Source organism: Xiphophorus maculatus, chromosome 7 (genome assembly GCF_002775205.1).
Source record: "Xiphophorus maculatus strain JP 163 A chromosome 7, X_maculatus-5.0-male, whole genome shotgun sequence".
Lineage (NCBI taxonomy): Eukaryota > Metazoa > Chordata > Actinopteri > Cyprinodontiformes > Poeciliidae > Xiphophorus > Xiphophorus maculatus.
In genome coordinates, this window is record NC_036449.1 from 3,149,601 (window position 1) to 3,170,754 (window position 21,154).

Below are 21,154 nucleotides of genomic sequence, written 5' to 3' on the forward strand. Positions count from 1 at the left end.
CGTAGCAGCTCTGGCTGAAGTCTCGTAACCCCCAGTGGTCGGAGGCGATGTCTGTGTGCTACATAAGAACTGTGAAGGGTTCCACATGACGTGCAATACCAACCCACCGCGTTTCCTCTGCCCAGAGCCGAAGTGGAGCGGAAACGTTTCAGAGGAAGGTCAGAGTGTTCTCAGCAGGTGGCATTGATGGCTTCTTCTGGGTAAAGTTGGACTGACTGAAGGGACCTGTGGGCAGGTGAGAAGTGGGAGGGGTCTTCACATGGAGAAGGCACGAATGGCTGGATGGCTAAAGCTCAGTGGGAAATGTGAGACGTACAATCTGAATATGCTTGGCTTGAAAACTACAGATGCAGTTCAATACATAAAAATGCCGTTAAATGGTTTGGTTCATTTCAGCAATTTATTTAGAGAACAGAAACTATTCGTGGTGACGTTTTGAGTTCATTTTGATAATTGTGGCCTACAGCTTAAAACCCCCCTAAAATGAAGTATAGAGCAATAAAGAAAAGGGATTTTTGTGTGTGTGGTGACAATTCCTGTTTTAAAGCTGCAGTATGGAATGTTCAGAAGAAATAGTTTAAACAAATATGTGAAAATATGTCACCATGTTTGGACAGTTGCAACCCAAATCATTTCCATCCATCACCTGCCGTTATGAGACAGATAATCTGTGAAGAAAAATTTAACTCCTCTCAGTACTAACTAGAACCAACCAATCAGGGCCAGGAGGCGGGTCTTAGCACTGTAAATCACCCCACCATGAGGCGCTTCTCCCTCTTGCTTCCTCTTAGTTGTAATGGTAAGTTGTTTCGCTGCCATTAGCATATTGAGCAGTGAGTACATGAGATTGATTGACAGCTCTAAGACCCGCCTCCTGGCTTTGATTGGTTGTTTCTTCAGATGGCAATAATAGCTCAGAGAGGAGATCGACCTTTTCACCGATTATTTTTCTCATAACATAATGCCATGATATGGTGACAGTTTTAACAAATATAAAAATATATACATATATTTTTTATAAGTTACATACTGCACCTGTTGTAGTCATTTTCTCCTTTCACTCCACACCATCGTTTTTTTTTTTTTTAAGCAGGTTTAAGCAGAGAGAAACCTGAAACTGCTGCTGTGCAAGCTGCTGAAGACGTTGTTGCTAGGTAACCAATAAGCGAGCTAGCTGATGCCACCATACTAGCATATTGAGCCATGAGAGGTTGAGTGGCTAAAGCCTTTCATCTGCCTACATCTCCCAAAATGCTGTTTGGTTCTGGAAATGAGTTCGGTTTAATTATCGAACATTCTGTCAGATGTGTTATCTATTGATATTGATCACGTGTCTATCATGATATATTTATATTATTTATCTGCTGCTCAGCTCTATCTCCATCCCACAATGCGTTGGTGCAGTATTAGATATGAAAGTATAGAGCTGGATGACATCTCTGCATTAAAACCATTTTCTATGTAGTTTTCAGGGTTGTTGTAAACGAATATATTCAATTCAATAATAAAGAGGCAAGCTCACAAATACACTTATGAAAAATGTCTATACTCCAGCTTTTCGTTTATGTATTCAACTTCAGTCAATTTAATAGATGAACTCTCACTTTTCCCAGACATTTATAGCTTTTGTATTCATGTTAGCGACCATCACACACAGAAACATCTACCAGCTACTTGCCGCCACGCTGAGCTCCGCCACACATTTGTTGAGACCTGGATGAAATAAATTTTCCGGTTCGTCCGTAAAGCTACACTTACGTTAATTATCTAATGCACAGCCACCCGCAGTGTTCAGTCTATCGGCTCACCTGTATAAATACACCTGCAGCTCTTCCCCGCCGTTCGCTCTGAACCGCCACCAGGCAGCAGCTCCAGGAGGAGAAAGGCTGCCGTACTCCAGGCATCGCGCCAGTCATTTTAAGGATGTTTATTGGTCCCCGGAAAAAACGACAAAGACCCGGACATTATCATCAATCAATAAAATCCTCCCAGACCGAACTTGAAAACTGGACGTTATGCTGCTAACAGTTAGCTTTCGTCAACAACTCAGGTGGAAGTGAGAGCTCCGAGAAACGCAAGTAATAATCCGGCCGGAACACTGCGAGCTAAATAATAAAATATAATTTAACGAAGCTTCGAGGCAGAAACATTTTCCTCGAGGAATTTTAATAATCGAGGTACTCGAATCACTCGAGGAATCATTTCAGCCCTAGTCGGTTTGATTGGGAATTGTCTTTTGCTGTAAGCCATAGTCATTAAAAAAACACAAAAACATTTATCATACAGTTTATATATATTTATGAATTTTGCTTGATAACTGAAATAACTAACTTAAAGTTTCTGAGTCTAGCTTGTTGAGAAGCACCTTTTGGAGCGTTTTAGGATCTAAACTGCAGTTTTGTTTTCCTCTTTGGCATTGATCCCGAAGGTTCAGAGTACTTTAATTACACTATGAGAGAACCAGGCCTTGCTGCTGTAGGGAAATGAGTGGTATGTGTGTGTGTGTGTGTTTTTGTGCACAGGGGCAGATGATTACCTTCCTTTAGAAAATAAAATCTGGAGTGAGAATGAGCGACTTTACATTCCAGGCCCTGCTGCGCTGACTCGGACCTACCAGTTGGGGTGTGTGTGTTTGTCCCTGCCTCTGGAGCAGACATCTTGGTATTGAGAAAACAAAACCGATATCAGATGGGAGCGGGTAAGAGAGAGACAGAAAAATGCTGTCTGGTTCTGTGTGTCAGGAGCTGAAGGCATCGACTCACGCTGCAGTTCTGCAGGATTGTGTTGCTAATAATCGGTGGGTGTGTGATATGCTAACAGAAGACTGTTAGCGTAGACAGGAATCCTCCCAAAGCATCCCAGGCTTTCTGCCTGAGACAGACCAGCTTGCTGCTGCACTGATCGCATCGTTCACGGTTGCATCACGCAGCAAAAACCCACCTAGAGCCCAAGATCGTCCTCGTCGATGTAGCTGAAATCCTCCATGGAGGTTTTGCTCTCTTCTCCCCGCTGCCCCCACTCCTGCATCTCCACCTCCTGCGGACTGGCAGCGGCTCTGGCCTCCTCGTTGCGTCTCAGCAGATTGCACCTCGCCGGAGTGTGAGAGTCTCGCTTTGCTGAGCTCCCAAAGTCCAGAGACACAGGCAGGGACAGGGTGGAGGGATGGACGGGCGCTGCGGTGGACGCGATGGGGATGGACAGGGAAGGCCTCAGCCGGTGACCCCCGGGAGACGAGGAGACGGACGAGGGAGCCGAGCGGTGGGACGACAGGGGAGGGGGCGTGTCCTGAGAGGGAGGCGGGGGGAGCAGGCCTCTGCTACCACAGCTGGTGGGCCGCGACGGGCAAGGAGAAAGAGACGGTGAGGAGGAGAGGGAGACGGAGAAGGACAGCGATGGCGAAGGGGTGTTGGAGCGCAGAGCAGGCTGGTCCTCCAGGGACGGCAGGAGGATCCCGTTACTGGGGGACACCTGGGGGCTTCGGGACACTGGAGACCCCTTCGGAGCTTCTTCCTTCGATGAGAGGAAGCTTGAGCCAGTTGCCACGGGGCTGGGTGGGGGCTGTGCTGATGCTGATGGTGAGGAATCAGGCCTTTTTGGTGAGTGATGAGTCGGGAGAAGGCATCGCGGCAAACCCTCGCCCTCCGGGTCTCCGCTGTCCAACAGGGAGCTGGCGTCCTCTCTCGGGGGGGAACGCGGCGCCGCTGCGGGCGCTGCCGGGAACCAGGGGCTGGACAGCAGCTGGCTGGCACTGCCCTGAGGCGGGGCCAGGTTTGGCACTGCGCTCATCAGGATTGGCTGCGGGGCCGCCTGGAGGAGGGGCTTCAGCAGGCAAGCCATTTCCCGCAGCTCCTGGCTGAGGCTGGACACTTGTTTGGAGAGAGAGTTCATCTGGGTGAGAAGGAGACAGAGACACAACCGGACGGTCACATCATGCTGCATCACGATGCTGCAAAACATCACTTTATTAAAGAACTCCGTCAGTCCTGGTACCAGGTACCAATTCCAGCCTAAGATCCAGAACCTCATCTGAATGCTGATGTAGAAATGTTTGCCTGACGACAGATAAAAGGACATGCTTTGATAAAATCACTGTCAGGAATCATCATGGGTGGGTATGAATGAGATCAGTTTATAAATCATGACATTTGTTGCGAATCATCACAATAAGAGTAAACTAAACTGAATATGACCTGAGTCAGCGTTTATTTTAGAGAATGGGATGAAAATTACAATCCCGGGCTAAAAATCTCTGTCAGCAGGAAAAATGCGACAGTCATGATGCGTCAGGTCAGATCTTACCTCCTCTGTAAGCTTCGCCACGCTCTGCTTGATCTCAGAGTGCTGCCGCATCCCTGCAGACAGCGGGAATACAAAAGGCTTCCATGTTAAGCTCCCAGGAAAGGAAGAGAGCATACACCATACATGGGGTAAGTGTGTGTGTGTGTGTGTGTGTGTGTGTGTGTGTGTGTGTGTGTGTGTGTGTGTGTGTGTGTTTTACCTGCGTACGGGGAAGGTGGAGCTGCAGGTGACAGACTTGGACTGAACTCAAACTTCTGTGAGGAGGTGGAAATGTTCTCCGTTTCGATGCCGTCCACGAATCTTTGCAGGACAGAAAGGGTTAAAGGTCAGAAGCATGAGAAGAAGGTATGACGGCGTGACAGAGTACACTTCCACCAAAAAACTCCAATATGAAATTTTGAGATTAATTTTTGAAATTTTCCTGAAAAAATAAAAACCTTGGAAATGCCTGAGATTTTCTGAAGTCGAACATTTGGAAAATGTTTGGAGTTTAAAAAGTCGAAGATTTTTTTTTACTTTTCAAACTCAGGAATTTTTTCTAAAATTTTTTAGATGACTCTCAAAATGTATGTGCTTGAAAAATAATTTTAAAAAATTCTTGGAAAAACTTGGTAATGTCAGTGCCAAAAGCTCAAGATTTTATTTTACTTTTGAAACTCAGAAATTTCTTTTATTTTTTTCCTAGAAATTTTCTTACATTAATGTCAATTTTGGACATTGTTTTTCTTGCTCATTTTTGACTTTTGAAGCTCAGAAATTCCTTTGTTCTTTCAAGAAATTTCTAAGGTGAATCTCAAAACATCTGTGTGTTTTTGTTGAGAAATGTACATTTTTTTTCTCTCTCTCCATCTTCCGTACGTCGTCAGAACGTCAGTCTGGTGTGAACCGACAGTGATTTCTGAATGTCTCCCGTCTTCTGCTCGGGTCTTAGACATCTACACATCCATGCAAAGCATTCAGCTGCAGTATGAAACCCTGCACACAGCAGCAGGTCCCCTATAATCCACCAGCTATGTAATCTACCGGTTGCCATGGCAGCCAGACACCGATTGCAGCGCAGTCCATGCGGTTTCTCTCTGTGGCTCTGAGGTTGTGTCATTACCTGTTTTGTGATTACAGTTTGCACCTACAGAGAGAGAGCGTGCGTGTGTGTGTGTGTGTGTGTGTGTGTGTGTGTGGGGGGTGCATTCATGTGTTTAGGTGTGTGTGTGTTACCTGGGGCTGAGCTCGGGTGGAGCGCTGCTGAAGCTAACCACTGGTATCTGCAGGGTGGAGGGCCGTGAGTGCTCGGTTGGGGCCCTGAAGGGCCGCGGAGCCAGGAGAGGGGAGCGCAGCGGGGAGCTGAGGCCCCTGCTGAGATGCAGCGGCGAGCGGGGAGCCCGGGACACGGAGCTCTGCTCCTCGTCGCCCTCCTCATCCTCACGGATGGACGGCAGCTTCTTCACCAGGCCGCCGTTGCTCTCCCAGTCCTGGTGACACACAGCAGGGTCAGAGTTTCAGAGCCTGACCAGAACTCACCTCCCAATATAATCATCAATAACAATAACTCTTTGAAGAATTTTGAATTAATATGAATGTTTCATTTAACTTCCCTTTGGGATCAATAAAGTATTTGTTTGAATTTGGAATCATCGGACTGACTGAGCTGAAGGTGGACGGACTGCAGTGTCTTAGCTTCACCAGTAGGTGTCAGGCAAACACAAGAATTTGTCTGTGATGATTCGTTTAAACTGCTGTTACAATTGAAAACTCCAAATTTGTTCGCTGCAAAAACACAAACTCTTACCAAGTATTTTGGGTTTACTGCAATTATCTTAGAAAACTCGAAATAAGTCAAAACAAAAGGATAAGTAACTTTTCAACAAGAAATACGAGTCAATAATTTCTGAATATTAATGAAAAAGTTCTAGTTTTACCATTGGAGATTACTTCACTTATAATTATGCTTTTCCCATGTTATAAATGAAATAATCTGCCAATGGAAAAAAAAAATGTTTTCCATTAATATTAAGGAATTACTGTCTTAAAACAAACTCCCATATCTTGCTGAAAAGTTACATGTAAGTTAGTTTAGTCTCATCTCCAGTGTGATAAGATATTTGGAGTGGAAACTAAACAAATCTAGTTGGTATGATTTTGTGTTTTTGTAGTGAACAAGCTGTGTACTCCGGTCCTTTTCTCTCTCTCTTTTTTTTAAAAGGTCTTTACTTTTATTAGCTCCTTTGCTTTGGTTATCGGATGTTGTTCAGGTTCATCAATCTTCTGTTCAATTGTAAACAGAATGCTTGTTCAAAAACCACAATATACAGAAATAAAAATGAAAATGAAAATTCTGTTCGCTGACGTCCGACGCAGTGTCAGGTTACCCGTGTAGATGGATTGGTAAAGGAGGAGTGTTTTCCTGAGCTTGGTTATATCGATCACAGAGGGATGATGAAGTGGGTGGGAGGCTCAGTCTCTGCCTCAGGCCATTCCAACTATACATGAGTGAAGGACGGAAGGATGGATGGATGGATGGATGGATGGATGAAGTGCTGTCCAGATGTCTAAAGTCATCCAGTTGCAGTTCCTTTATATCCAGGGATTTCTGAATACTCTATATCAGCTTATAAAATCATTGCTTAATATTTATGAAACAAGTACTAGTTCCATAGCAGATTATTTCACTTATAACATGGAAAAAATGTCTTGGTGTAAATGACATAATCTTCCAGTGGAACTAATATATTCTCATCAATATTAAACAATTATTGTCTTAAAACAAGAACAACCTGGGCGTGCCGTGGTGGCATAGTGGTTAGTGCGACCCGTATTTGGAGGCCTTCAGTCCTCGACGCGGCCGTCGCGGGTTCGACTCCCGGACCCGACGACATTTGCCGCATGTCTTCTCTCCTTCCCCGTTTCCTGTCAGCCTGCTGTCATATAAGGGACACTAGAGCCCACAAAAGACCCCCTGGAGGGGTAAAAAACAAGAACAACCTCCTACATCTTGCTGAAAAGTTAGTTGTAAGTTAGTTCTGTCATATTTCAAGCGTACTAAGTAATTTACCCTAGAAATTAGACAGAAAATTCTTGCTAAGGTTTTGGGTTTTTACAGTGTTCCGTGTGGAAAAGCAGTTGGAGTGAAAACAGAATGTATGCTCAGGCGAACCAGAACCTGGAGTGCACAAGACCAGAGGAAACTTCAGGGATTCGATGATTCTGGTTCTCCTTCAGACAGAAACGCGGCTCCTGCTCTAAAATTCAATTATTTGAGGCCATTTCATTGTTTCCATGGCTGTGTGATCAGACTGCGCAGGCCAGCGCCAGGAAGCAGCAGCTTGCACTCATTAAACGTTTCGGGCTGGCCGCTCTGAGGCGAGTGGCGCTTTAATCTGGCTGATGTCCTTCTGTTGGTCAGTGCAGAGCAGAAAGGGAGCATCCAGGTGGTCCTTACTGAACGCCGGGCATTTCTCACCTTCCTCTGACTGAGGCAGAGGAAGGTGAAAGTCTGCAGAAAGGCTGAGAGGAACACAAAGGATTAAGAAATCCTTTTAAAGGAACAGTGTCATGTAAAAATGTACGTTTTTGAGCTTTATAAAACAACCTCTAACTGCAGTAAAGTTCTTAAAGTTTTGTGTTTGATTTCAAAGCTTCTACACAAAACCACATGTTGCTGCCACAATGTTTACAAGAGAAGCAAAGCTTCCAAATACAAAACATTTCAGTTCATTTTTGTTTTTATTTGACACACTGAATGACTCCTTCAGAGTCTAACGTGGAGCTCTAAATTTATTTTTTGCCCTGTAACAGTTTGTCTAACAATTGCACGTTGTGACTTTGGGGTGAGTTCGCTGGCTGTCCATTCAGGAAAAATCAGTGGCTGGAAAAGAAAAAAAGCTTTTCACTCGTGAGTAATCATTGTCTCTGTGAGAAAGTTGAACCTAACTTTGTTTGTAAATGACCTTTGAACCCTTCCCAGATTGACAGACAGCTGAAATTGCTTCTTTCAGGTCACTGCAGATGTCTGTAAAACTCCTTCACTCCCGCTGCCGATCCGCCGCGTTTGGACAAAACTGCCACGTTTACATCAAAATCTGCTCACAAACATGTGAGACGCAACACAGAGTGATTGTCTTTCCCAAGTGTTATGGCTTCCTTCTGTTGCCGTGGTAACTAAGAGCACATCTACTCACTGACTTGCTCTAAATAACACCTCGGTGCATCCAGATCTGCGTTCGCTTGTAGTAAAACTTGTTACAGCAAAAACAACGAAGGCGGATATAGATCCTGTTTTTATCGCTGAGAACAAAATGAAATATTTGATCAGATTTATACAATCGAACCAAAACTAATAAGCACAAAGGAAGTCTTTTATTTAAAATTTTATTTAACGTTTTGGATCTGCGATCTTGTTCCTACATAAACATCTGATTACTGGTTTCATTCAGATGCTTAGTTTATTGTTGAGTAAGTAGACAAAAAAAATCACAACATATATGGTTGTTTAATTCTTAAAAATGAGATATATTTTTTGACACACCGTACTTTTGAGCTGACGATTTTAGCCCACATGACAAAAACATACAAATGAAATTATTGACAGTTTTAAATGTTGATGCTGCTTCACCAAAAGGTTCAGTTCAAACGTGTGAGAAAATAATAAACAGCTTGAATAAAGACGAATGACAAAGTGTTTTTTTGGGGGGAGCAGTTTGAGAGTTTGGACTGAATTTTGAAACTGTTAGTCGTTATGGTTCCACTAATTAGAACATCTCGTGAATTGAATGTTTCGTTTCTCTTGTCTGCATCAATCAGTCGGCCAAAAACCAGAACCAGAACCAGAACCAGGTCATTTTCTCCTGATCGGCTCTCGTGTTTCTCTTGTTGTTTTTTTTTTTTGAGCTCATATTTTTATTAGCTTATGCAATTGAGTCAAATTACATAATTGCTTGTTTTGTTGCAACTTTTGTCGTTTTGAATTATTGTTTCGCTCGTAAATGAGACCTCGGATCTCAACGAGACAACCTGAATGAATAAAAGTAAAAACAAACCTCCAACTCGCTCTCACCCTCTTCATCACATTGTCTTCATCACATCGTCTCGTTTTATCGGCCAACGCCCCTCTGCTCCCCCCAAGCTGCTCCCCCTCCATCATCTCTCCTTCCCTTAATCAACTCGCACTCCTTCCCCTCCGTCCCTGCCGGCTCAGCATTCTATCGTTTTTTTCCCTCCTCTTTCTCCTCCTCTGTGGCAGCCGGGTTTATTTTTAGCTCTCTGTTTCTAATCTTAGCTCGCAGCTCCGCGGGAAACCAAGGAGCTCCGTGTGATGCGTGGGTGTGATAAGTGTACAGTTCTCCATGTGAAGGCGTGTGTGTGTGTGTGTGTGTGTGTGTGTGTGTGTGTGTGTGTGTGTGAGGGTTTGTGTACGGAGCTCATTTTTTTTTCTCCAGAGATCTAATCGCATGTGTGGAGATAAATGAAAACTCTGCACACATTTCTTGCAAGCAGGGGATAAAAAAACCCCAACGTGATTTTGTTCATGTTTCTGTGTGTGAGTCCTGGCAGATCTCAGCCTCCCTGTCATGTTCATCAATCAGAGACTAAAAAAAAGCCCAGGAGGAGAGAAGCTGAAGTGAGATCATGTGAGCTGGTGGACGGCTGGTGATTTCACAGTGAGGTCGGATTGAGAGATTGTTACTAAGAGCTCGACGAGCGACGGCCGCGAATGATCTGATGACGTGTTACGGCCACGTAGAGGGAAAAAGGAAGAGGAGATTTCCGTCACAAAAATCTGTGAAATTTTGAGATTTATCTCAGAAAATTTCTAGAAAACACAAGAAAATGCCAAAGCTTGATGGGGCAAAAAGTTTCTAGAAAGAACTCAGAAACTTTCAGGATGATATCAGCAATTATCTAGAAGAATGTAGAAATGTTTGAGTTTGAAAAGTAGAAAAGTTTTGACTTTTGCAACTCTTTTTTTGATGTTTTCTTTCTAGAAAATTCTTGAGATCAACCTCAAAATTTAGGGGTTTTTTTCTAACAAATTTTCTGCAGTTTAAACAGAATGTTTTTGACTAATATCAAAATGTCTGACTTTCTTTCAAGCAAATGTTAGACTTTTCAAGCTCATAAACTTCCAAGTTGTTTTTTTTTAATTTTTTTATTTCTGGGCTCAATCTCAATTTTTTTGTTTTATTGTTTTTTTTTTTGGTGGAATTCTACTCCTCTCTTTTTCTCCATGTATAACAGCTTTAATACACCATCATATTTCTTAATGAGTTCTATTTTTGGATCAGTCAGACTTTACACCTGTCAGCATGCCTGACATCTCTGCAGGCTTTTCTCTCAGGTAATCAGTAGCAGTTTTTTTTTCCTGTGCATGACAGACATCTGCAGCCTCGGCCCGGATACATGTGCAGCAGATTGCACATATGCTGGCGATGTTTTCTCTGCAGACAAACCAAGGCTTCCACTGCAGTGCAGAGAAAAGGAAACGAGATCGCTCACGTTCTTCCTCCTTTTTTCTTCTCATCTTCTCCCTGACTGGCTGCTCTATTTTTAGCGAGCAGGATCCAATCTTAGCAGCAGCCGAGGAGGGAGAGCCAGTCAGGGAGAACCCGTGCTTCCCCCCCTCCTCTATTTTTAGCTGCAGGAGAGCTTCAAACGGCAGCACTCATCTATTCTGGTCTGTGTGTTTTTCTCCCTCTGCAGCAGCAGCAGCAGAGCTGGAGGATCCAGTGTGTGTGTAGTGTGTGTGGACTTTAAATGGAGGCACGTGTCAAACCGCGTTATGAGGGTCAGATACGGCTTTTATCCATCCTCTCTTTGGGTTTTCGCCACATCACGACGGATATGTTTAAACAGAAATACGAGTTTTTATTCCTCTGGTTCGTCCGAGTCATTTCCTACGCTCCGGCATTATTAGTTTATTTCATTTATTTGGTAGAGACAATGCAAGGTAATTGACATTTTGAAAAATAAATAACTGAGTAAACGAGTAATCTGTTATTCAAGCGAGGTTAAAGTCACTTAGCTACACAGATGTCATAAATACGATCAGTAAATACAGAACAAGGAAACTACAACACAATTATTATAGAGAGTAGTTAAGCAATCCTAAAAGGTTATAAACGATATACGTTCATAAGTAATCCTCCTGAACTGTTTTCATATTTTATCACAATCCCACCATAAACATGAACTTGTTTCGATCTTATCAAGTAATTTCTGTCTAGTTTCTAGTGCAAATACAAATAATAATAAGACAAAACAATATTGTTTATTATTAGTTCTATAGCCAGATTATTTTACTCATAACAAGATATTTTGCCCAAGTTATTAGTGAAATAATCTCAGTGGAACTAGTACTTTTTTCAAAAATCATTATTAAGGACTTAGTGTGTTGTAAGTTAGATTTGGTCTTATTTCAAGTGTGATCAAATCTTTACACTAGAAACCAGACAGAAATACTTGGTGAGGTTTTGTGTTTTTACAGTGCAGCAATCAGGTAAAACAATCCCAATAAAAACAATTTAGGATTTTCAACATCTACAGTGGATGTTAATGTGAAAAGATTCATGTGGGTGAAATGTCTGGACATAAAGGTCAAAGGTCACAAACTAAAATTTGGATGACCTTAGACATCTGAGCAGAACTTCATAATGATGAATGAATGAATGAATGAATCAGTCCGTCTTCAGGCCAATACTTGATAATATTTGGTGTTTTTTCAGTGTAGATGATTTATACAAACAGCTGGAATTCATTTAAATCAGACTTCTGGTTTGAAATTCTGTTCAGAAGTGTTCAACAATCCCCTGAACTGTTTGTTTGTAACTGGGATCCATGGCAACAACAAAAAAATCAGAGTCTGGGTTGTTCAGATTCATTTGGACTGAACATCCGCTTCCACACCCACACACACACACACACACACACGCACGCACACACACACACACACACACACACACACACACACACACACACACACACACACACACACACACACACACACACACACACACACACACACACACACACACACACACACACACCTGCCCACCCCTAAAAACCAGCCTGAATAAAGAAAGCGGGTTTTTGTTTCCTCTGTTAGCTCGGTGGTCTCTGTGGGTGGGGGTACTCACGTCTGCGCCGTGGCCCTCCCGCAGGTTGTAGGTCAGGTCATGCTGGATCTCGCTGACGAACTTCTGCGCGTACTCCGGGTAGAGGCGGAGCACCTCGCGCAGGCCCTTCAGGCTGATGTACTGCAGGTCGCAGTAGGTCAGCGCTTTGACGTTGGCGTTCGTCTTGATCACCTGCTCCTTCGTCAGGGAATCCGAACCAATCAGATCTCCTTTGCCTGACGGAATGAGACCAGGACAAAAGGAGGATGTAAAACCAGTTTCACTTTGAGGGATTGTTTGCTTCAGAGCTGTTTCTGTGTTGACCGGTTTGTTTGTGTCGTTCTCTATGTTCCATTTTTGTCCCTCCATCTTGGTTTCTAGAAGTTTTGTATTCAATGTTTCACTACAGACTCGCTCAACGAAGAAAGAAAGTTCTGTCAAATGTGGCTGATTTTGGAGTCAATTCCATGGAAGAGAAACAAAAGATTTCAGAGTTTTGTTCTTATATGAGCCATAAATACCAACACCACCATCAGTATTCTCCTACATGCAAATAACGGCGGAGGCATTGTAGTATGGTGATTTTTAATTTTTTTTATGTGAACCAGCTTTATTGGTCCTCATACAAGAAATTTCACTTCAGTTTTCAAGCACTCACCTCGTACAGACACAACACAACACAAAACCTTAGCAAGTATTTTTGGTCTAATTTCTACCGTAAATATCTTTTTCACACTTGAAATAAAACAAAACTAACTTTCAAGTAACTTTTCAGCAAGATATAGGAGCTTGTTTTAAGTCAATTACTCTTGAATATTGAATAATTAAGTCTCAGATTATTTCACTTATAACATTGAAAAAAATGTTTTGTTGTAAGTAAAATAATCTGCCAGTGGAACTAGTGCTTTTTTCATCAATATTAAGAAATTATTTACTTAAAACAAGCTCCTGCATCTTGCTGTATATTACCTGTAAGTTAGTTTGGTCTTATTTCAAGCTTACTAAGACATTAGACCATAAGTACTTGGTAAGAGTTTGCATTTTTGCAGTGTGCTGTTTGAATTTAGATTTTTTTTATCTTACTAAACTTTGACGCTCTTTGGTGAAACAATAAACCTGCAAACAATAACAATAACTTTTTTTATTGACTCCACGGCTGCTGAACTTTACTTGTGATGGACAATTTAAATGTATTTTGTTCACAAAACAGGCATTAGAGATGTTTGCAGATTGGCTACTATGAGACCAAGCAGCTGTGATGCAGCATCCTGAGAGGGACGTGACGGCCCCGGGGCCCGGAGCCATCCCAGCGCTGCTGCTCACCACTCAGGGGTTCGTCGCTCAAGGTCACTGCACCAAAAGTTATTTATTTTTTTTTTTTTTGAAGCAGAGGGAAATTCCTCAGTGCACAATTTTTTGTATCAGACAACATCATTTGGTTTGACCTGCTGTTAAGATTGTAACTCTATAAACATGAACACACTTTGGTCTCTGAGCAGAGAGGGGAAAAAAAGAGAGATTTTAGTCAACAGAATTTCCTTCTGTTTTCTGTGGCCTTGCTGCAACAAGATCATTTTCAGAACTAATCCATTTAATATTCCCTTTCAGCTCTGCCTTCTCTGTCAATTCAAAAATGTGTAAAACAAAAAAGAGAAAAAGCAAAGCAAAAGAAAAGTGGAGGAATTACAGTGTTATTCGTGGACACAGCAAATAGCAGGGCTGCTGCTCACACCTTCATTTCTTCATTCCTGCCTTTTTAAAAAACATTTTTTTATCAATGGTCCATAACCACGGTTTTCAGATGGATTGTTCATAATCAACAGAGTGATGTCAAAAAAACACAAAGAAAAAAAAATGTACCAGAAATGTATCGCCGTCTATAAGGGGAACCTGTAATTTGGACGCCTTTTGAAGCAGACAAAAGCCTCCGCAGTTCTGGGATAAAGAAGAAAATCTGACAAAAGACTCATGGAGGCTGAGAAAAAAAAAGAGAGAAAATGGGGTGGGGGGGGGAAGGAAGAAAAATGAGCTGAGAGGAAACAGAAATGATGGAAGGAGGCAGGAAAGGGACTGCAGAGGGGTGGAGGAGTGTGGAGGTGGGACAGAAAGGAGGGTAAAAGAGAGGAGATGAAGGATGTGTGTGTGTGTGTGTGTGTACACTAACACTAGTAAACCAAAGAGGGGAGGGGATCAGGAAGTGGAGCATCTCTGAACACCTCCACATCCTCCTGCTGCTGCGCCCCCACCCACCACTGCTCTTAACATGGCGGATGAGATGGGCTCTTCATAATCTCCGTCTGCCTCGCTGGCTTTTTCAAATTTCTGCTCCTCCACTGCCCCCCCCCCCCCCCCCCCCCCCCGGCCCCCCCTCTATTGTTGTCTTTTCAGGGAGATGATGGGTGGCGGTGGCGACAGGAAGCTTTGCTCTTAATAAAGATGAAACGTTACTCGGAAGTGACATTTCAGTGCGTCTGTCTGGTTTTGGGAAATGTAGGTGAGAGAGATGAAGGTGGGGAGCGAAAGCCTTTCAAAGAAGTTCATTTTGTCACTGTCAGTGACTCTTAGTCCTCAACCACTGTCAGGATTTCTATACTTTTTTTGTTTTTTAACTTCTGCTTTTGCTCTTGTCAAGTGCAATTTCTGATCCAATTTTCACACCTACTGCTGTTAAATTGAATATAATGGAGCCTTGGCGAAAATTCAAACTGGGAGACTCGACCAGCTTCACCACATCATCTAATCACTACGCCCGACCGCAGCCAATCCGGACCGGAGCTTCACGCCGCTCCAGCCAATCGTCGTCCAAAGACACCTTCAAAAGTCCAAGCTACCCTGGGGTCTTCCTGCTCGTCAGCCGTGCTTCGACCCACCTCCTCCCCTTCTCCACCTTCACCATGAGGGTCGTCCTCCAGGATCCCTTGTGCTCTTCCTCTCCAAGCTCCGCTGCACCACCAGTTTCGGTCCCGGGGGGGAAGACTATCCCGAGCTCGCCGAGCAGACCGCCTGCTCACGGCGATCCTCGGCTCACGGTCTTCTGCCGGGTCCGAGCGCCAAAGAAATTGTACCATTAAATCTTTTTAACTGCTATTTTCTTCTCCGTGTGAGTCTCTCCAGATTGAAATGCAGACCAGCTGCAGGGACATGTTCAAACTGCAGGACAATAAAACTCAAAGACCCACACAGACACGTCTGTGATGGCGTATTAGAGCTATTGTAGGTAGACAAAAATGAAAGGAGTACATTTCTGCCATACAAACGCTCAGAAATGTCAGGAATTTTCTAGAAAAATTAAGGAAATTTCATTGCTTGGAAAGTCAGAAATTTGCTAGAAATAACTTCTGGGTATAAAAATCAGAAATGTTCAACTTTCTGATTTTCTTCCGGCAAATTTGTAGACTTTTCAAACTCAAAAGTGTTAAATGTTTTAAACTGAAAAATTTTGATTTTTTTCTTGAAAATTTCTGCAATTAATCAAACTTTTTTGTTTCGTTTTTTTTAAGGATTTTTTTCTTTTACTTTTCAAACACCAAAATGTAACAATTTTTTCTAAAAAAAAATTATGGGATTAAAATAGATTTTTTTCAGGAAAACCTTTGACTTTTTTAGGACTCAAATTTCCAATTTTTCTTTCAGAAATTCACCAGGATTAACCTCAAATTTCTAAGTTGTTTCTAGCAGATTTTTGATTTTTCAAATTCAAAAATTTGAATTTGAAATGTGTGAGTTTGAACAGCAAAAAATCTGCTAGAAAACGCTTAGAAATTTGAGATTTATCTCAGTGATTTTCTGAAAAGAAAAAACAAACAAACTTGGAAACTTGAGAAATTTGGAATTTCCAAGGGTTTTCTAGGATATACACTGCTCAAAAAAATAAAGGGAACACTTAAACAGGTGTTTAACACTTAAAGTGTTCCCTTTATTTTTTTGATCAGTATATTTTGGATTTGTCATTAAACATTAGATTTTTTTTTCTTGCAAATTTTTGACCAAAATGTACTTGTTTTTTCTAAAACTGCTTTTTTAGATTTTTGGAAGAAATGTACTCCTTCGTTTCTATCTACAACGAAGATAGAAACGAACCTCGCCTTTTCTAATAGATACATCCAAAAGATGTAATGCATCTTAGATAGCAGGGGGTGTCAGAGAATAATAGGTCAGTGTTTTCATTGGTGTCACACGCTGTTAATTCAGCTTGAAGTAATGCACAGCGTCATACTTGTTGTGATTTAGTGTGATGGTCAAAGTAAAGGTTAATTTAGGCACAAATTGACAGGCTGCTGGAGGTGTTACATCACAAGCCCTGCTGCTGGTCCATGTTTCATCATGGTTTTAATTCAATATTTAATGCATTATCAGCCCAGGAGTTGATTGGATCACTGCGTATGGAAGCTATCCTGACTTCAAACAGCTACAGCTGACCTAAAATTGTTCAGCCTCCACTGAAAATCAGCTTCATTACCAAAAACATACAAACACGTACTATAATTAAACAACTAATTCATTAAATTAATTAAAAAAAACAACAACAACAACAAACTAGAGTGTTGAGTGCTTCTGCTGTCCCATTCTTATTCAAACCACTCAGGACACTATTTACTACTTGCAAGTTAGTTTGTCTTATTTCAAGTGTCTTAAGACATTTGCAATAGAAACAAGACCAAAATGACCTGCTAAGATTTTGTTTTTGCAATGTATTAGGTTCTTTTCAAACCAGCAATGGTAGACAAAACTTAGAGTAGTAATTCTGCTTTAGGCTAAATTAAATATCCCATCAGAAATCGTCTCTTTTGTGCAGCAGCTTCTAGCTGGTTGTTCAAACATGGGCCATGTTTTTGTTTCAGAGGAAGCAGAGCTCGATCAGGGCACCGCCACACATAAATGTAGCACCATGTTCTTTTCAGCTTCATTATTCTTCCTGCAGACATACAGTACCTCTGATCTGCAGCTCTAGAATGCTCCAGCGGTGATGATACATGGCTTCACGGGAACGGATGCCGGGGTCAGGAGTTGTGTACATTTCAAGTTTCAGCGTTTAGTAACAGCCTTCTAATGGAAACTAAAATACTAGGAGGTTGCTGCTACCAAGGCTTGTTGCAGGTGTGGCAGGCAGTCGAGGGGATTTTCTGTTTTAATGTGCTGACGTTACAAAACATTAAAACACGAAAAGCACCAATATGGCCAGTAGCTATCTGAATTAAGAGACAGTTGGTGTGCCGTGCTTCCAGATTTTAATTGGTTCATTTCACTCACTGAATGATGACTCTGTGGATCCCTGGTTTTCTCCCTTTCATAGACCATTACCAACAAGCAGGAAAGACGATCACCTGGTGGAGGTGATCATAAATCCCTTATGATTTATTGGTATTTAACAGCAGAAATAAAAATGTTCGACCACCTGTAATGTTGCTTGAGTCGTGGTGCTGAAACATTTAGACATGCATGACTGGAGGAAGGAGAGCGTCGTCGGGCTCTGGTTACCAACGAGGAAAGTGGATCCTTCCTGGAAGAACAGTCTGTCCGCCGGGCCGAACACGGCCAATGGTTCTGCTGTCCTCTCATAATAATGATGCTGTTTCAATAATGCAACATCTATTTATTATTAACAGCTGCACCGCAACACATACTGCCTGTCGATGCGCGAGATCAAATACAGGCTGAGGGGCCTGGTGTTTCAAGGAAAATCTCATTCACTGGTTTTCAGCATAAAACTTTTATAAAAAATATTATTAATTTTTTGTTTATTTATTTTTTTACATATGTGTTGAAACTGCCAGTATCTTGTGACAGTAAAATGTGAGAAAATCAGTGAAAAGATTGCTTCTGGAGCTGCTATTGCTGTCTGAACAAACCTGCCACTACTGATCAAAAACAACCAATCAGAGCCAGGAGGAGGGGCTTACCGCTGTCAATCAACTCCATGTACTCGCTGCTCAATGTGCTAATAGAAATAGAAGAAATTTACAGTTGCAGAAAAACCATTTATCCGCCATCATTAGCTATGCTAACTAGCATTAGCATTCACAACAGTTTCTGCTAATGTAGCTGAGATCTTCATATTCACTTCCATTCATTTTATTAACCACATTTTTGCCTAACACCAACTCTTTCCCAAAACCTAACCAACACCAGTCTATGCCCAACCCTAACCTGAACCAAAACTCACACCATACCTCTAAACATAACTAGTGAACTGCAAAAAAAAACTGGGAAAAGGTCCTCACTTCCACAAGGACCTCCATTTGTGGCCCATAATATATACAAGTGTGCACACACACACACACACACACACCCACACACACACACACACACACACACACACACACACCCACCCCCCCCACACACACCCACATACACCCACACACCTAATTGAGTTTTCATGTCTTATGGGGGCTTTACATTGACTTCCATTTATTTTCTATAGCCTAATCTTCATCCTACTCCTAACCATCACCCATAACCCAACAACATGTCCCCTCATGGGGACCAGAAACACGTCCCCACAAGTATCTAAAAATCTGGTCACACACACACGCCCACACACACACACAGAAATACAAGTCCACATCATTAATCCAATCCTTTGCATAAACATGTACATCTGCTCCTGCCATGAATACATAAGAAGGCCTTTCAGCTCCTCCCTTATGTCCAGTTTGTTGTTTCTGTTTTCTCCTCATCCACACGGCGCTGGCTGAGGGAAGCTGCTTCCTGGATTAGCCTTACAAAGGTTTTGAGTCACATCCCAACTAAATTAGATTTCCACCTGCGAGAGCAAAAGAAATCATTGTTTTGGCAGCAGCAATAGTTTGTCTCAACATACCACCTCCAATTGGATTATTTTCAGTGAGACAATATTACTGTTGATTTTACATACAGTACATACATACAAATGTTGGCTAAAGGTGGTTTTTGAGATAATTAAGTGGCGATGCAGTAATTACAGATTTCTGATCTCCAGTTTTTATGAAGCTCTAACTTGCTCAGATTGATCTTAGCCAGTTCTAGTTTCTATGATATTATTATATCTCTATTAAAAGTTTTCGACGTATTGTTGTTCTAAAGAAATCTTAGACTTGTTCTGCCTCCATAATCTTCATTTTCAAAAACCTTACTGATAAGGTAAAGTTATCTGGCAGGCTAATTTGTAAGATTGTTTTCATAATAAAAACAGAATTTAATCAGGTGTAAATTAAATAATAAATTAGAGGAACATTTCAATTCCCAAAGCACCGTTTTCAAATAATACTAAAGGTGAACCAGAATCTCGGCCCTTTGCTCAGAATTTCAGCAGGTTTCACTTTGGTTAATTCTTTACATCGTAGTTCATGATAAGAGAAATAAGGCTGTATGGTTATTAAAAACAGCATGATTGGAAGAAAACGTGCTGGATCATTTAGAGAAAGAAAAATGTACAAGATATGGATATTCAGTTGAATCCAGAACTTTACATACACAGAATAACAAGACACACACACACACACACACACACACACACACACACACACACACACACCTTTTATTCTCACTGTCAGAAGTTAAATCCATCCAAATTTCCCTAGTCTGATGTTGTGAAAATTACAAAAAGGATTGCTCAATGCCGCAATACCAGAAATAATATGTCAGAGATTTATTTATTAATGTCTTCAAAACCAGATGTTTACATACAAAATGACCACTGTCACCAGAAATGGAAATAATTATTATAGATGCATGATACATCGGATTTAACACTGACATTTCATACGCGATATATCGGTACAGAGCGGTACAACATGTTAGACTGTGGTCTGTTTCTAAACTTGTCTTTGTTTTTCAATCACCTTAGTGTATTTTTTATTTAAGTTTTTTCTTGTTTATTGTTTTATTTTACGTCTAATCATGTAAGGTTGAATTTTCCTCTTGAAAATCTGCTATACAAATAAAACTGGAAACTCCAACTCCCGGTAACAGAAACCAACCAATTTAAAACGAGCTATGCAAACACCCCCCCTCCACACACACAACAAATTTAAAATTGTTTTAAAAACTCAAAATCACGCTAGTATGTAGCATCAACACTGGACAGATGAGGGTAATTTAGCAGAGAGATGATAAAGTGTTGCACTAAAAAGAGACCATAATGGGAGATGATAATACCTCAGGTTTTTTTTTTTTTATCGTTTAGGAGATGCAATATCAGCCTTTGCACCATCTTCCGCTGAACCTAACAGGATTCCTGGAGGATAATCACCAAGCAGCGACTTTTTCTGTGCGGCTCCACCTGGGTGATAACGCCTTTAAGCAGCAGAGAGCAAACTGCAGCTTTTCAGCAGCTTGCCTTTAGCCCTGCCCTCCCTGTTAGCTTACACCTCCTCCTCCTCCTCACCCCTTCATCACCTAATGTTTATTAGAGCAGTCAAGTTTGCTCTGCTTGGATGAAACCGAACAAGGTGTTGTAAAATGATTCTAACCACCATCATTGCACCAACAGACCATCTTTATTTTCGTGGTCCACGAAACTCTCAGCTTAATATAGCTGGTGATCTAACGCACATATACAAACACACACTGCTGGATCTCATTGGATCACTCCTTAAAGGAACAGGAAATATTAAATATTAGTTATTCATTGAATAACCGAATGTTTTTCTATCATCTTGAGTGTCATCATGTCCCAACAAAGGATTTTAGGTTCTTTTTGTGTGTTTAACATTAGGATGCATTTTTGTATTGGGAAAGTATTTTATTTCACTTGAAATAGAACAAAACTA

The 21,154-nt window shown here is 41.7% G+C and overlaps 1 protein-coding gene across 1 annotated transcript in view; it reads right to left on the minus strand.

Annotated features, from left to right (window-relative positions):
* Nucleotides 1–1,089: 1,089 nt before the first annotated feature.
* LOC102230020 (potassium voltage-gated channel subfamily H member 8-like) overlaps nucleotides 1,090–21,154 on the minus strand; it is a 176,542-nt gene continuing 156,477 nt past the window's right edge. Inside the window, exons 11-15 of the mRNA XM_023337467.1 lie at nucleotides 12,426–12,640; nucleotides 5,515–5,768; nucleotides 4,499–4,599; nucleotides 4,300–4,352; nucleotides 1,090–3,888 (exon numbers count right to left, since the gene is read on the minus strand). Coding sequence (XP_023193235.1) covers nucleotides 2,941–3,888; nucleotides 4,300–4,352; nucleotides 4,499–4,599; nucleotides 5,515–5,768; nucleotides 12,426–12,640 — 1,571 coding nt within the window. The 3' untranslated portion in view covers nucleotides 1,090–2,940. The remainder of the gene's footprint in view (nucleotides 3,889–4,299; nucleotides 4,353–4,498; nucleotides 4,600–5,514; nucleotides 5,769–12,425; nucleotides 12,641–21,154) is intronic.